We start from the raw sequence: 16,732 nt of genomic DNA, 5'->3' as shown, positions 1-16,732 counted from the left end.
TTTCTTTCCTCCCCCTCTGCTGGGACTGAGGGATGCAGCAGTGATGGTGTAGAGAAACTGCAACAAAAAAATTCCTACTGAAATTTTTCTTTCAACTTGTGCTTCAACTTTGATGCTTAAGGCCACAGCAAGTTCTGCAACGCTGTTGCACTGTTTCCTTACTCCTCTCTCAGCTGGGGGCTGGCCCTCTCAACCCCTGTTCTGTGAATGCCTGCAAGGGATCCTTCATCTGCTGCGCGCTCTGCTCACTCATCAGCCCACGAATTGTCTGTCTGGTCCTTTACCAGGTAGCTAAATCTGGTTCTGGAGATTGGTATTGGTCACCTACACAGAGGACAAAGGAGGCTTTGTAGCAGATGGTAAACTAGATACTTGTCTACAAAATAGCGTTTTTGGCCTTGGTAATTCTCCTCCTAAGTTCAGCAAAAGAGTGCTTCAAGGTGGAAGATTTCACTTTAAATGCAAGCTTGAATTTCATGGGTTAGGGAGCTGGGCAGTGAAATAATCCACTGAGAAAACACCAGAGCATTCCTCAGGAATTTACTTTGGGAATGTAGTATGAGTCAGCCCGTGGAAAGAACTGCCCTTGGAAGAGTGATGCTTTAAAACCCCCAAAGAATTGCATGGTTTGAAAGACAGACAATTTATTTTGTACAGCTTTGTTAATAGGTACTTTGGTTATTAGTGTAACAGGGCCACTTCTAACATCATTTCATCACAGTTGAGTCAAACATACTGCTGGAGCACGGAGATCTCTCTTGGAAGATGCACGGTGGAACACAGCAGATGAGGGAAATTGCTCTGGTTTACCTTGACAGAAGTGGTGGCCTCCAGCAATTCGTGCAGGATTGCAGAAAATACAATGGTATTACTCACTCAGATTTCCTGTCACCTTGGTGAGTACTGGTGCACCACCAGTGCAGTTATTTAGGATGCTTTTTGCTCCTCCAGACTCCAAACAGAGTTATGCTGTTTATCGTTTCACCATCTCAGTAAACCCCTCTGATATTGCTGAATTAGATGCAACCCTTGGAAACTACATCCTTCATCATCCCCTCCAAGCTGCACGGGTTTTTCAGTCAGTGAGTATATGCTGATCCACAAGAGCAGGCAAATGCCTCTTCCGTCTTTCAGCTAGGCTCTCTGTTCTAAGAGGAGGCTATTTTGCCATCACAGGTCTGTTTCATAGCTATTAAGACATTGTCATTAATTGAACAGTTGCAGACAGAGGCCCAGGTGAGTCTGCCTTCCTGCCCTTTAGACCTTAACTCTTAAGTAGTGTGAAGTAGTTAACATTTTTGCATTAACTTTTGCCTTTGATTGTAGCAATATTTCTAATCAAAAATAGCTCCAAGCCTCACCCAACCCTGTTGCAAGGGTTTGGAGGTAATTAACGTGAAACTTTTGTTTGCTAATAGCTCTCTCTCATGTGTTTGTCCATGAAAGCAAAGCTGGTTTAGGGGCATTAAAAGCATAAAGATATTGATTTGTGTCTCCTGTCAGATCAGCATCCTGCTGAAACCAACACACTTGCCCCCTTTACCAAGCTACCTTCTGAGCCTCTCTGCATTTCCCCTCAACTACACCTCCCAGAGATTCTACGTGGCTGAAGGAATTGCCCTCGCGATGGGAACTGTAACAAAATACACACAGGGAGCAAGATTCCTTTGTTCTGAGGAAACCTGTCCCTTTTCTGAAGGTACTTAAAGAAGCCATACTGTTTCCAAAGCTTTTCCTCCGTGGTCCCATTGTGATTATTTTTATTGATGGAAAGCAGTGGAGCTTGCCAGTGGCTGCTCAGTGCCATGAAGTGTTTTAGGAGCACAGCTATGCCAGCAGTCAGTTTTCCTACTGCTGATGTGAGAAGAGAGAGATTGCCAATTTCACCAGTTACCTGGAAGGGAAAAAGCTCAACTAGCAGAATACACTTTCCTGGAAACTCTTTCTATAAAGGCAGCACACAAGGGTATGTTGAAGTGACTGGCAAAGGCCTCTAGCACCGAGCAGGTTTGCTTTCAGGAGTAGCTGGCTTCTGTGGAACTACTTCTGCGTAGCTGCTAGATTCATTGCAGGGTTAAGCCTTAAGTACTTTTAAGGCTGTTTTGTTTTCTTCTTCCTGTAACAGAGACCAGAAATTTATCAGAGAGAAATGAAATCCCCAAGCTTGGAGCCTGCAGAATAAATCACAGCCACGTCTTTATGAGGGCACATACCTCTAGTCTTGAATGTCCACATCCTCTCTCATCTCCAGGCCAGGCAGAAGCAGCAGTGGCTCATTCCTGCTGCTGAGCCAGGCCAAGTGTTCCACCTGGGAATGTGCAGGGGGAAATCCTGACGTCTTCTGGTGGCCCTACAATAAATTACACAGAGCATGTGGGAGACACACAGGATAAAGAGGGAATGTCACTGTGCCAGTAGTTTAACCACTTCTCCATGGGAAACTCCAAGTGAAAGCCATGTCCTTATGCCAAACAGTTGATAAATTCTTTTCACTGAATTTTTCTTTTAGGGTTTAGGTACATAAGAATGCATCTGCCTGGAGCTACAGAATCTGCCACAGTGAGGAGTGATTTCGTGTGCTATTTGTGTTCTTCACCACTGCAGGAAGACATGAAATTCAGAGTCCTTGGTGGTAGGATCCGTGTGCTTCTATTTGGAGATCTGGTGGCAGGATCTGTGTAGCTTGAATTTTAGATGTGTTACTTTCCTACTTGCTACACAAGTAACCAAAGTGGTTAAGAGGGGAAAGCCCCAGAACGCAGCAGTCCTTTTAACAACAACCCCCAGCCCTGTGCTGTTTTCACAACTGACCTTTTCTCTGCCTTTGTTTTGAAAGATAAACAAATAGTTGAAATGATTGATGCAAAAGCTCTTACTGCTCTGAAGGGATACTCCACTGATCAGTCACACTTCAGGGTTCAGACATTTGCAGTTTTCTTGAGAGGTAAGCAGAACTTGGGAGTTTTGTCAACAAGCTTTAGAGCTGAACTGTAATAACCTCTTGCTTTGTCTTTACAGATCTGTTTCTCTGGATAAAATGGTGAAAGTCATCATTTACAGTGCAGTTCTTTATTAAAATTGGGGGAAAACACAAGAAGTTAGCTAAGAACTGAAGTTAGCACGGGCCTGAAGTGTGCACATGGCAAAGATGTTTTATACCCTCATGGGAATGAAGGGCCCTGGGCAGCTCTGCAGTGCCCCATTCTAACTGTACCTTGTTTTCTTCCTCCTTTCTACTTCCTTTGGTTAAAGTGTTTCATACCAGCTTCATGCATTTTAAACACCCTTCCTCCATCCAGCTGTTTCTACATTCCAGCAGGGTTTTTGCCTTCTGCACTACCTTCCACTGCTAACATTAAATGATTTCTAATAGGAATATCCCACTACAATCACAACTAACATCTTTCCATTCATGCTCTTAAAAGCAGTTCCAAAAGCCTATGGCATTATGGTTCATTTCTTGACAACTGCAGTTAAAGTTAAATAATAATACATGTATAAACCAGAATCTAAGGGGGAGATACTGCAACTGACACTTTAGGCCATCATGGTGACCCTGGCCTGGCACCCAGCTGTTGTTTTCTGCAGTTACAGAATACAATGGAACTGTTCATAATGTGAGCTTTCCTGTCTGTGTCTTTGAAACTGATCTGATGCCCCAACACCTCTGCAGGCTCCTCACTGCCCACCACCATTTTAATTTCTAGATGAGCTGGCCAACAAAATGAAAATAGGAAGCCAGTACAAGATCATAGGAATCCCAGCTTGTGTGCAGAATGGCTTGCAGGTGACAGCATGCATAGAAGTCAACAGTGTACAGCTCTGTGAACCAAGGGGTAAGGAAGCTCCTTTAAATATTAACTGAAGTAGTTGGAAAGCCCTCTAGAAGAGAAGCTTGAGAACTGGTCTTTCTGTGAGCTAGGGACCCAGACTACAAAACCACTCTGGGGCCTGCCTCTGTCTGAAATGGCTATTACTGTTACTGGAGACTATCTTCTGCTCCCCACTTCCCCTGCACTGGGAAACCACACAATTCTTTACTGCAGTCCTTCCACTTCTCCTGCCCAGGGACAAGGGCTCTGAAATGTTATTTAAATGAGCCTGGTACGTCAGCTTTCCTTCCTTACAGTTTCAGCAGATCATGTCTGCTATCTTTAGAAGGGTCAGGTGTCTGCACCCTCAATTTCTGCCTAACACAAACTTCTTTTAAGTTCCATCTCAAGACTAGAAGCTTGAGCTGCTCTAATGTACCTGCAGAGCTCTCTTGTGAAGTGTCTTAACCTGCACCTTGTCTTCATTAGGTCCTGCTTTTGTCAGTGACGGCTTTCAGCATCTGCTCTGGCTGACTTCAGGTTCCTGCTGGAGCTTTTCTGCTGTCCTTGCCAGTGTCTTTGCCTCTCAAGTTGTTCCTCCAGGCACTCACAACACTCTGAAGCTCGCCATACTGCTGAGCCTAGTGCAGACATGTGAAAAAGACAATGCAGATTACCTGGATCTGCTGATTGTGACAAGTGACACACTAGTAATTGATAGGTAAAGAGATGCCTTATTTTCACATCAAGGAGAAGAGCAGATTGTAAAAGATACTGGGATCTGTCTTACAGGAAAAGCTAAAGACTACATTTGAAAAATAATATTCAGGGCTCCTAGTAAATACACCCAGTTTTTATCCCTGGGACATTTCTATTGCTCTCCAGTGATAAATCTACACCAGAACTTCACTAACAATGAACCTCCTTAACACTCTGGTACTGATCTCAGTGGGGTTGTGACACCAGCACTGCTTAGCAGAGCTCCAACAAAACATTCTTCTACCATCACAACTGCAGCCAGTCCCAGAAGCTGCTAATGACAAAAGCTAAAGGCTCTGCTTGTCCACTCTTCTGGCACTTGCAGTTAATAAGCAGTGTGTAATTGCTTACATTTGTATCACTCTCAAACTGGACTGATAAGGTATCAAGAGTCATGCACATCTTTAGGCATGGCTTACAAATCCAGCTGTTGGTGCCTTTTTGATTCAGTCTCAGTACACAGGGATGTCACTATCAAGTAGTAAGCACAGCCTCAAGCTTTGCAAAGGCCAATGGAACAGTTTCTGAGAGTGATTTAATCCTCCAGGCTGCTGAATTACAGCATCTGCCTCCTGCCTCGCGGCGTGCGGCACCCACCAGCGAGCGACATCTTCCCTTCTGTGTGCAAAGACAAGCATGGGACTGGAGGCGCCAGCATCCAGGCCAGCAGCGCTGTGCTGGCCCAGGGTGGGGTCTGTTACATAGGAGACCTGTCCTCCTACAGGAAGGATAAACTGGAACTTCTGCAGGCTGGTAATCTCACACCTAACAACAGATGAGGGGACAGAACACAGCTGGGGTTGGGCCCCAGCTTATGTGAAAATCTCTAGGTTATTTTTCCATGAGTGTGTAAGAAAGAAGCCCAGGTCCTGTAAGCTGGTATTGCCAGAGGCTCCACTGCAGAGCTCCATTATTGTCACAATTCAGTGAATACCTAAGTGGTGACTGGCTTCAGGTAGTGTGAGAGACTAGAATTTGTAGAACTAAAGATGTAACTGATGTGTCTTGTCCTGTCCTAGTGCTGGAGAGCAGAAGCACAACAGTGTTCATTCCTGGGAAGAAGTATGGAGAAGAAGCTGACCAGCAAGTTACTATCCCCATTCAGACCAATTTCTGGTCCTTTGTAGATGTGGATTCTTCCTCAAAGAAGCACACCCCAAAGGATAACTTGTTCCTTGGACAGATGGTAAAGCACACACCTTGTGAGGGCAGTACCTCTGCTGCAGCAGACACTTGTGTTTGTGGTCACTTCAAGTTGGAAAAGAATGGAAACAATCCAATTTGTTAGTGCTGCCCCAAAGTCACAACTTCAGTGACTTTAAATCAAACTACTTTCCCCAGAGAGGGATCACGTGCTTCAGAACAGCTTTGGGCAATTACTGCTGAACCAGTCTCACTGCATCTGTTACAGGCAGTTCACGAGGCAGCCTTGCAGGACTCACTCCCTGGCTGCTGAACATTTCTGCCATGGTTCTGCAAGTCCAAAGCCCAAAGTAATTTGTTCTCTCTGGGTCTTCTCTTTAGGACATAAGTTTGGTTCCATCTAACCTTGTAGATGTTTTTGGGCTTTTGATACATGATGAGTTTCCTGTGTGCCAAGTGTCTGCTGCTCTTATGCACCATACTCTGAAGAGAGCCATGAATCCTGGAGCCATGTTGTACAAAGTCTCACAGCACTTCAGGACACAGGACTATGAGGAGGTAACAGGCAGCACCCCATCAGCTGGGGATGTGGCACACTTGGGAAGGTCATGCTGCTCTGGCATCAGGAGGTTCTCTGCAGTACCCAGTTCTAAGAACACTTTGCCATCAGCAGCAAAAGTTTAATATTCCACTCTAAGCTCAGTGTTCTCTAGGATCATTAACAGATGATTCTGAACAGCATCTGAGATCTACCCCTACACACAGCTGAGTGCTGACAGCTCTCCTTCACTGGTAGAAAATACTGTCCACACAACACTCCTGTGCCACTGCTGTGTTAAAAGGTGTGGAAAACATAAGCTCTTTGTTTTAAATGTTTAACTGGAAAAATATCTTCCCTTCTCTAGTTCATTTTGTTTGCCAAGAATCTTCAAGTGGAACTGAGCCCAGAAGCAGAAAACCTCATTCAGGGCTACTACCTTGCCAGTCGCAGAGTGAGGAGAGATTCTGTCCATGGAGCCACCTTATCAGCATCTGCACTGAAAATGCTGTATGTGCTGCTCTACACAGCAAACAGCTGCTTGGCAAACAGACTGTAGTTTAAAAGAACTCTGCCAGGCAACAAAGTCATTGAAAAATCACTACTAAAGCTATCTAGGAAAAAAGAGATTAAAGTTACAGAGCTTTGTATTATCCATGCAAAAAAGCACTAGCAACAGATAGTGCACCAAGGTCCACTGCCCAGTATGTGTGGGAGATTCACAAGTATGGAAATCCCCCACTCCAGTGTAGCTCTGGATTCAAAGAAACCAAGTTCCAGATGGAATTCCATACTGCATTCACAGCTGCAGTGTTTTCTTTCTGACATGCTTCTGTTCATCTCTAGGATTTCACTGTCTAAGGCTCACACTAAGCTCAGTCTGAGAAGGAAGGTTCTTGAGGAAGATGCATTGATTGCCATCTTGCTACTGGAGTCATCTCTTACCCTCAAACATGGTAAGTACCAGACCTCAGCCTTCACTCATGGGTACCTTGTGTTCACACTCTGTCAGTCTGACAAGTGCCTGTCAGCTGATTGCAGTAATAGTTCATCTCCAAAGAGAGTTCAGAATTTCCCCTGCTGAAACCACCAACAGCAGAAAATCAGCTGCCTTACCCACACAGCCTCCATGCTGTCTGTAGAGCGTGAGGCCAACACCAGGGCTCCATCCTTTCTGCTCAAGGCACTGCTCCTCTCACCTCAGCCCAGGTGAAGCTACAGCCAGATTTCTCTCCCTGGGGAACAAAGACAAGGCTTGGGGGTGTCACAGTCACTTTGTTCACACGCAATCCGGCAGCCAGGCAAGAATCAGGATGCAACACTTACAGACGGCAGTGTACAGGATTGTGTCACAGCTTTTGTCCTGGCAACGTCAAGCCTTCAGCACGTCTCAATTTCTCCTTTGCCCAGGCAAGTCTGCACTGTGCTTAGCTCCAAATCCTGTCTTTCCCTGTGACCTCAGCAATGACAGCTCCCTGCACCAGAGGGACATGTACCTCACGCAGTGCCACCACCAGCTGCGCCAGTTCATTGCTGCCTACGGCCCAGGGATTCACCTCAGTGCTAATGAGGAGTGACAGCTCCACCCTGTGAGTCAAGCCCGAGGCCTCAGTTGTGAGAGACTGCAGTTACTAGTTGTGTACTTGTGGAGTCTTTAGGGTTTTTAAGACAGTTCAGTGCTATTTTGCTGAGGAACAAAGCAAAGCTGACGTGACTTAGCTGAAAGTTCTGTGACCCTGCTCTCTGCAGTGATGTCTTCACCCTGGGAAGCCACAGCCTGAGCACACAACTCTTCTGGCTTCACCCACAGTGAAGTGAGGAGTGAAGCAGGCTTTTAGTAAGACTACAACTACCAATTAAACCAGGGATTTAGAATCTAATGTTTCATTTCAGCTACTTGAACTCTGCAGCTGCTCCTGTTGCTCCTTTTCAACTGCATCACCTGGGGAGGGCTGTGTAGTTTCAAGTACATTGAAGCTGTTTTGCTGGTGGAAGTTTGAAAAGGTATTAAAGTATCACCACACTGCTTGATGTTGTGTGTCTTATCACAGCAACACCATGCTAAATGCATGCTGAAAACCCCCACTACTGCCATATGACTTTCTACCACCCACAGGGGATGGCAATTCCACAGCAAGGGACAACCTGGTAGGTAGGCAAAATCCCCCAAAGCCTTGATAAATAGAGAAGCTGCCAGCAGTAGCACTGCAGGCACTCACTGAGACAAGATAACACAAGTTCTCCTGCCTTAGAATCCTGAGCTACTCAGTTTGGGCCAATTCATTTGACACGTTTAAATATTCATAATTAGTTCTAGGAGGGTCCCTAAGGCCACTTCTCTTCCCAGACTGGCACTCACCTGAGCTTCCTCTGAGGGCGATTCACACACTTTCAAACAGCCTTGCACCGAATCGAGCGGTGCTGGGAGCAGGAAGGGCCGTGGCCAAGTGCATCACAGCTCCACATTTCAGGCTGGTGCTTTCCAGCTGGCAACAAAAAATAATTTAAAAAAATCCAAAAAGAAGTTAGTTTTCTCTACCCTTCACCAACCTTATGCAAAGCTATTTACTGGCACCTCAGAGTCAAAGATGCTCATCAAAACCCAGTCAGATGGGTAAACGGCAAAGCTCTCATCATCGTGCCAGCAGTCGCTCCTGGACAGACCTAACCAGAGCCAGTGATTTGTGAAGAGCTCTGATGAGCCACACGAGGGAAACATGGCCTCAGAAAGAAACATTTTCTGCCAAAAGAGCACAGCTTTTTATCCCAAGCTCTCCCCAGCTCCTCCCGGGGCATTTTAAGCAAGCATCACTAGACCAGTAGCAGCACAAGTGAAGGACAGCAGAGACAGAAGTGTCTCTGAGTAACAGGTCCCACCTCAGCTGAAGCAAGCCCAGCTGCAGGCAGCAGCAGAGGTGGCCAGCAGAGGTGGCCAGCAGAGGTGGCCAGCACAGCCCCTCCCCAGCCAGCCCCATGGCTTACTGGAGTGTCAGAGTTCAACTTACCCTCTCCAACGCCCAGGCTTCTCGGATGGCATCTGCTGCTGGGCCGGAGGGCAGTGGAGAAGGTCGGCTGGTGTCATGGCACCTTTAAAAGAGTGGATACCATCAGAACTGCTGGTGGCAAACCAAACTGGAGCAAATCCACTCTAGCTGGCACATCAGATACGAGATTGCTCATCACAAAATTCAGCTGGGTAAACGGCAAACGGTTATCATCATGATGCCAGCAGTCAGGGTCCTGCCTGTGCCAGGGCTGGTGTGGTTCTGTCCAGGATCCAGACACCAGCGGAATCCTCCCCTTTGGGCGCAAAGACACAGGTCACCTCCTCAGTGTTCGATTCAAGCCCTAGCTGCTTTCCGGAGGTCAGGCTCACTGCCACCCTTCCCTTTGGAATGTGTTCGCACTGACATCCGGCCAGTGCCAGCAGCGGTGGTGACGGGAAACCAGCTGTGATCTCTTAACTCCTCAAAGCAATACTTTGGTCTCTGATCTCTGGAAAGGGAGCAGGGAAACCGCTCTGCCCTTTCGGCGAGATGCATTGGGACCGAGCAGCCGCTCCGGGGGAAGCTGCGGCAGCACCCGAGGCGGGAAAGGAGCAGGCACGCTGCTGCCGGAGGGCCCGCCCGCCCGCCCCAGCCTGCCGCCGCATACCACAGCCAGAGCTATGCACGGCAGAGCTCACACACCACGGAGCTACCGGGCACCGGAGCGCCCGCAGCTCGGCCTCCACGGGAGCCCCACCGACGAACGCCTGCTGAGAGCGGCTCCCACAAACAGCGGCCGGGTCCCGCCGCGCAGCCGTAAGCCGCCCCATCACCTACCCCCGAAAGGCGGCCGGCCGCAGCTCGGCCCCGCGGCCCCAGCGCGCACGGAAGGAGCGAGCCCTCGGCGGGACGCCGTTAAATAGGCAGCGCGACACTTCCCGGCGCCGCGCTTTACGGCGGGGCAGGGCCAGCTCGCGCTCGGGCGTGGCTACGCGTGCACGCGCACGCAGGGCGGCCGCCCGTGCTGGTGCCCGCCCTGTGCCCGGTGCCCGGCCCCGGTGCCCGGCCCCGGTGCCCGGCGTGGCGGCCGGAGGCCTGCGCAGAGAGGCAGGAGGGTGTCACCGCCCGCCCTGCCGGGCTCACGCGCGGCCCCGCTTCCCGCCCCCCGGCCGCCTCAGCAGCGCGGGAGCCTCCACGGCCGCGTCACGGTGCCTTGCCTGGAGCCGGGGCAGGAGAGCCGGTGGGATTCCGGTAGGAGAACCCGCACCGAGTCCGTCAGCCGCGCGAACGCGGAGCGCGGCCGAGCGGGCTGAGGGCAGGGGCGGGCGGGGGCTGAGGCCCGGAGCCTGCGGCCCGCCTCCTGCTGCGCCCTCCTGGGAGGCGAGGCGCGGGTCGGGGTTTGTGGGACAGCTGCTGGGGTCGCGGCTTCGCTGGGGAAACTGCAGAGTTTGAGTGCGCCCTGCGCTGGGAAAAGAGTGCAGTGACGCGGGCACCACCGCTCCTGGCGTTCTCCCCGCACCAGCTCACGTCTGCTTTGGTTTTGCTGTCAGCCCACTGCTGCAGGCAGCAGCTCGGGGTTTGGCTTCGCCTTTGAAATCGGGCTGGGGTGTCACTTGATTTTCCCCCGGCTTGATGCTGTCCATACAAAACCAGGCTGAATTCTCCGCGCTTCGGCATTGCTCCTGGGCGTTTCATTGGTCTGCAGTGCAGCCTGCGTCTCCCAGCCTCATCTTCACAGCAAAGGAGCACAGCATGTCAGGGGCTGGGAGGGACCCAAAGAGATCATCGAGTCCAAAGCATTCCTGGAAATCCTTGCTGTGCTGTCACTCCCACCTTACTCGGCAACCACCCCCTTTCCACCTCCTTCACATCATCTCCTTTCTTCCTAAATGTAATTTTAAAACTTAACTGGTGAGGTCTTCAGGAAGAAGTTACCAGGAATGCAGGTCCTTAGCCTTAGAAACTGTCAGCCCTGCACAGTGAGAAACTGCCAGAGCTCTTGCAGCTCAGTAAAGACATGAAGCCCACAGAATGAGATTTAATAGCATGTTTACCTCAGCAGTAACAGGCTCCAGGAGCAGTACAGAGCTTACAGAACAGACACAGCTGTGTGTTTAGCTTCAGCTTTTCTTGTGCAGCTACAGAAGATGCTTAAGTGAAAAACATGCCATGAGCAAGCCAGCTGCTGGGGCTGGGGTGCTGCGGTGCAGGAAGCTGCCAACAGAGCAGAGAACTGCACCGTGGTGCCTGAGCAGACAAGGGGTCACTCACACACATTGAAACCTCATAACATGCACCACAACCCCATGGGTCCCCACCAGCAGAACTCGGTGTGCAGAGCAGCCTGGGGCTGTGCCTGCAGGACAGGTTTCAGCACACTCTCACCAGAGCTGACCGTGCCTTGATGTTCTCAGGAGCAGCCACCTGCACTGCCAGTCACACAGAGGACAAAGCCCTGACCTGGTGGTCAGTGGGATTTCCACCACCATGTCCATGCAGTTAGGGAACCACATGCAGGACCTTGTGGTTGTTTCCTTGTGGATGTCCACTGCTATTCTCAGACCTGCCCTTGGCTTTCTGCCCCAGCCTTGCTGCGCTGTGCTCAGCCAGCACTGCGTCACCCCTTCCCTGCTTCTCCACAGCGTCCTGGGTCACCACCAGTCCCAGAAGGCATCAGGTCGCCTGCTCTGTGGTGCCTGCCCCTGCTTTCTGCTCATTCCCCAGTGCAGCTCCCAGCAGTGTGCTCTAGACAGAAAGCGATGGGATGTCACGTTAGCTTCATGAGGTATTAATGCATTTCACAATCAGTTCCTTCTGCCCTACAAACAGCATTCCAGGAATTACAGTCTGTCTGGAGATATGGGGTTTAACTTAAATATATATAAGGTGTAATAAATAAGAATGTTTTTAAAGCTGGAAGGGAGCTTAGATTTGTGGGGCTGCTGAGGTCTCCCCTTGGGCTGCGCCGTCGCCGGGTGCCGAGGGCGTCAGGAACTGTCCTGTAGCTCCGATGTACAGCCTGGAGCGCATCGGCCACTTCTGCAGGGGGAGAGACAAGGGCAGTGCTGAGGCACCAGGGCCCTCAGCATTGCTTCAGCTGCTGGTGGAGCCCCAACAGCCCTGTGTGTACCGCCCTTTGTGCTGCCCAGCCTCACAAGACCCAACCCCACGCAAGGGCTGCTAAAAACTCTGTTAAAAGGCATCTAATGTCATTGCTGTTTGGTGGCCTCCAGCACGGACAGCTTCTTTTGCTTTGTCAGTGGTGTCAGATGAGACAGCTCATCTCTCCATTCTCTGGTCATTGCAATCACCAGATGCGTTGGGGTTAATGATCTATTCTTAGAGCTCGAGGTTCTTACCCCAGCAAACAGTGCTGCGGTGAGGGCGAGTGCAGGCTGTGCCCCGCTCTTGGGAGGCAGCACTCAGCTCCAGTCTGGTGTGCTCAGTTCATTACTGAAGAAGTGGAGATTTACTGGGTGCAGAAATACCTGAAACTGCCAGCACTGTGTTCCTAAAGAAAGAGGCACTTGGGGCAGCAGGCTGGCACCTTTTCTCGGAGTAAGCAGAGAGAGCTCTGAAAACTCGAGGGGTTTTACGCTGCCGGTGCCTCTCAGCGCTGCTACTTACAGACAGAAAGCAGCAGCATGCTCTGGCTTGGCAAGCCTGGCCCATCTCTTGCAGGAGTTTTACTCCAGGAGTGATGTTGTGAATTCATCACCAGACATCTGAGTTTAAAATCATTAGCTGCACTCCTTTTTCACACACAACTGCAGTTGGATATTTTACTCTCCTTGCTATTTGTACTTCCTGTGCTTGATGGATGAGTGTGGTTAAAGCCCTTATCTACTCTGGTTGCCTCATATCCTGAATTTGAAGTTTGGGGGTTTTTTTGAGGCATGTGCTATGAGTTGTCTGTGACACTTTTGTTCCAGTGCCAACTGAAAACATTATTTACTACCAGGAGTATTAGAAAGCTTGGTTAGCTTCACAGACTCTTCACAAAGCAAACACAGATAAATGGCACCTAACTAAGGTTATAAAAATGACTTCTACATCAGTCCAGCACTGCCACATTGCAGTAGCCTGGGAAATGTGCATCTGGATCAGCTAACTGGGGCAGCAGCCATTGGAAAGCGTTTTCCTGCCACAAGCAGCTGGCAAGAAGTGCCGTAGGAGACGTCTGTCCGGTTGCTCCAACCAAGGAAATGAACAGGAGCTACTTAGAACTTGCTTTGAAATCCATCACTATTTTTCCCCTTAAATTACAGCCCCACTTACACATCCATATGGATGTAAAGGGTTTGTGCTCTTAACCAGCCTGCTAATGATTTCACTGGCCACAGAACCTGCTCTGGCACAGCGCTTTCTGTAGCGACCAGCGCTGTGAACAAGCAGCTCTCTGTGAATTAGTCACTTTATAGCAGTTGGAGATTACTTCACAAATTAATCTTAATTAAATCATCGTGGTTCCAGAAAACCCAACCCCCCCCTCCCCCCAGTGCTGTAACTCACTCCCTGAGAGCAGAGCCAAAGAAAACAGCCTGTGGTGTTGGAGTCCCGTCAGTCACTGGGCAGCGCAGCTGAAACCCGTTTCCAGCCCCAGGTCCTCCCCAGGAGCCGGCCCCTGCGCGTCCCCCTCTGCCCTGCTGTGATTCGTTTTGGATGGAGGGCAGAGCAGGCAGCAAGTAGACAGAATGCCTGCCTCAGGAAAGCACTTTCATAGAGGGCATTAACACTTAGCCAGCCATTAATGTCACCTTGCCTTCGTGCCTCAGCAGGAGAGATGGTGCAGGTGCTGCTGTGGCTGTGGTGGCTGCCGTGGGACGTCCCTTCAGCCACACACATCCCCCGGCTGGCTCTAATGGGTTTGAGGGGAACACCAGGGCTGCCAGGCTGGTACCTCTCTGGTGCTGCCCTCTGCCTTCAGTCCCAAGGGACCAATCCCGTGAGGACTGGACCTGCACTGCTAGTGTGAAGGCACTGAAGATGGAGGGACAAAGCCAGTGAGCTCCAGAACATTTCCTTCAGTGGCTTCAAATCTTTAGTTTCATCTTTTAACATCAGGTGGGTTCTTCACTAAGGGAAGGTCAGATTGGCTGGGGCTCTGAGCTGCCTGCTGTAGTTGCAGATGTCCCTGCTCACTGCAGGAGTATTGGACTAGATGACCTTTAAAGGTCTCTCCCAACCCAAACCAGTCTGTGATGCTAGAAGGTCTTAGAGGAGTCTATAAGCTCGCCTACCTTGACGGGGTGCAGGTACCCATCCCCTCGGAGGGCACCCAAGCCCTCTCCCGGCGACTCTTCCTCATCCTGAAGGCTGCGAGTGAGGTGTGCGATGTAGGTGGTGGCCAGGAGCAGCACGTCCAGCTTGGAGAGCTTGGTGTCGGGGGGCACGGAGGGGAGAGTCTTCTGCAGCTCGAGGAAGGCGTGGCGCAGGGTCTGCACCCGGCTGCGCTCCCGAGCCGCGTTGGCAGCCGCGGGCCTGCCCGCAGGGGCCCCGGGCCGCTGCCCCGCCGAGGGCAGGCAGGGACTGCTGCCGGCAGCAGAAGGCGGCAGGGCGTCGGGCTCCGTGCCCTCGCCGCTCTCAGCTGCGTGCCCGCGCTCCATCGGGGACTGCCCGGCAGGGAGGCTCCTGCAGCCGACAAGGGAGAGCTGAGCTGCTTGCGAGTGTGGTACCACTCGGGCACAGACACGGGTTAAACCTTCACAGAGACTGGCATCTGCTGTGGGGGTCTGGGACAGTGCTGCACAGAGCACATTTTTGTGTCACTCAGAACCTCGAGATCCCTCTGAGGAACCCAAGTCTCGGTGCTGAGCTGTGCTGCCACAGTGGTGCCCGCTGACAAGCAGCTGCAAATCAGGCTCAGCATGACATTCTCTGATTTGCAGGCTGTGGGCTGCCCGTGGATCTGCTGGTTAGCTGCAGCCTGATCTCAGCCGTCTCTAGGTGCTCAGTGCTCCGTGGGTTACAGAACAAAACCCCTTCTTGCAGGTGCAGCAGGGAGAGGAGCTGCAGGGTGAGGGTGAGACTCGGCTCATGATTTTCAAGAGCCAGCAACTGACTTCTCCTGACTCCCACCCCTCACATAACTCAGCAGTGGCTATGCTTATCCTTTATCTTCTACATTTTCAGACTTCAAAATAATCTTGTACACTGGATTTGGGTCACTGGGGGGCAAGAAAAGCTCTTGGAAACAACATCAAAAGGCTTCTTTTGAGCAAAGCTGAAAGTAACGACCACAAGGTCTTTGCCCAGCTGTCAGAGGCAGTCAGCTCTGCCTGTGCCAAAACTCCCACTCCCCTAATTCCTGCAGTCCCACAGTAAAATGCCCCTCAACCCACACTCTCCACAGAGCAGCACTCCTCAGCTAGAGCAGTACCTGATCCTGCTGGCCTCAGTCAAGCAGCGCTTCCAGGGGTCTCGGATCCTGGCTTTCACAGGTGGGAAGCAGCCCAGCTAGACAACAAGGGCAGGACAAGCCATTAAATCTTTCCATTTCATTCAGATACTGGATAATTTTCAAAAAAGATTAAAAAAGAAGGAATTGACACATGTAAAGGGCTGAAGATCTGAGTGTGCACAAACCATGCACAGCTTCCAGCCACCCGCCCAAGTCCAACCCATGTGCCTCTGTGCCCGAGTCTGGTCGAGGCAGAACCCCGAGGACGAGGAGGCAAATGAGAGATTTCTAGCAGAGTCGTGAGGAAGTGTTCCTGAGCAAGCCTTTTGGCAGTGCCTGGTCTGGTGGCAGTTAGCAGATGTGACCATGTGGGGTGTTTTGGAGTGGTTTCTGTGCTGTTTATCTGGCTCGCAGTTCTCTGCTCTCTTAGGCGGCACAGTCCAGACTGGAGTTCCCTGTGAAACTCTCTGTCACCAAAGGGAGAAGCTCAGTGTTATTTTCTTACTGTGAGATTATGACTAGTGTAACACATCCCATCACAATGAGCTGGTCTTGAGCACGGGCTGGAAACTGGTCCCTAACTGGGCTGCTTAACTGAGGATGATAAAGGTCCTCTGTGCTTTTTAACCCTGGCATTTTCTCATTAAGACACAGTCAGATCTGGGGGCATTTTAGTGGGATAAAGAATCATTGCTACAGGAAATCATGACAGGCCAGCAGAAGAGTCTGTTGGTTTGTGTTTCTGAGAAGGATTGCTCTTCTGCCATCCCATCAGATCCCACTGAAACCAGGGATTCTTCCCTGGTCTCTGGAAAAGCCCAAATTATCCCGGGACCCAGGTCAGTGTAAAGCCTGAAGCACAGGGGCAGGGCTGGTTGCACTCAGTTCTGAGTTTTGCCTCCTTGGTTTACAAGCAGACTGAGAACTGGGGTGACTGTGTGTGACATGCACCACACAGAAACACACCTACCTGAAAGCCTCATTTCCTTGGGCACCACTTGGAGCTGGAGTTTCTGTTTTGGGAGCTTCACATCGACAGCAGACGAAATGCTGGGCCTGAGGAGGGGGGAAGCAGCAACATTTCAGCCGTGGA

The 16,732-nt window shown here is 50.6% G+C and overlaps 2 protein-coding genes and 1 long non-coding RNA gene across 3 annotated transcripts; 1 reads left to right on the top strand and 2 right to left on the bottom strand.

Annotated features, from left to right (window-relative positions):
* The first annotated feature begins 702 nt into the window (after positions 1 to 702).
* Positions 703 to 7,956, top strand: MCMDC2 (minichromosome maintenance domain containing 2). Its single transcript, XM_054178991.1, has 14 exons — positions 703 to 865; positions 952 to 1,082; positions 1,177 to 1,236; positions 1,504 to 1,699; positions 2,510 to 2,632; positions 2,837 to 2,944; positions 3,708 to 3,836; positions 4,302 to 4,533; positions 5,119 to 5,324; positions 5,591 to 5,757; positions 6,096 to 6,272; positions 6,620 to 6,762; positions 7,099 to 7,208; positions 7,663 to 7,956. The coding sequence occupies exons 1-14, from the start codon at positions 766 to 768 to the stop codon at positions 7,827 to 7,829; spliced, it is 2,049 nt and encodes a 682-aa protein (XP_054034966.1). The 5' UTR covers positions 703 to 765; the 3' UTR covers positions 7,830 to 7,956.
* Positions 1,918 to 7,484, bottom strand: LOC128899523 (uncharacterized). The gene is made up of 4 exons (XR_008463119.1): positions 7,369 to 7,484; positions 4,252 to 4,453; positions 2,214 to 2,350; positions 1,918 to 2,116 (listed from the first exon to the last, which is right to left on the bottom strand). It is a non-coding gene; the product is annotated as an uncharacterized LOC128899523 (long non-coding RNA).
* A 4,208-nt stretch (positions 7,957 to 12,164) lies between the features above and the next one.
* Positions 12,165 to 14,845, bottom strand: TCF24 (transcription factor 24). Its single transcript, XM_009904135.2, has 2 exons — positions 14,480 to 14,845; positions 12,165 to 12,278 (listed from the first exon to the last, which is right to left on the bottom strand). The coding sequence occupies exons 1-2, from the start codon at positions 14,843 to 14,845 to the stop codon at positions 12,165 to 12,167; spliced, it is 480 nt and encodes a 159-aa protein (XP_009902437.2).
* Positions 14,846 to 16,732: the final 1,887 nt, after the last annotated feature.

This window comes from Dryobates pubescens, chromosome 3 (genome assembly GCF_014839835.1).
Source record: "Dryobates pubescens isolate bDryPub1 chromosome 3, bDryPub1.pri, whole genome shotgun sequence".
Classification (NCBI taxonomy): Eukaryota; Metazoa; Chordata; class Aves; order Piciformes; family Picidae; genus Dryobates; species Dryobates pubescens.
This window is presented reverse-complemented; position numbering and strand designations above follow the sequence as displayed.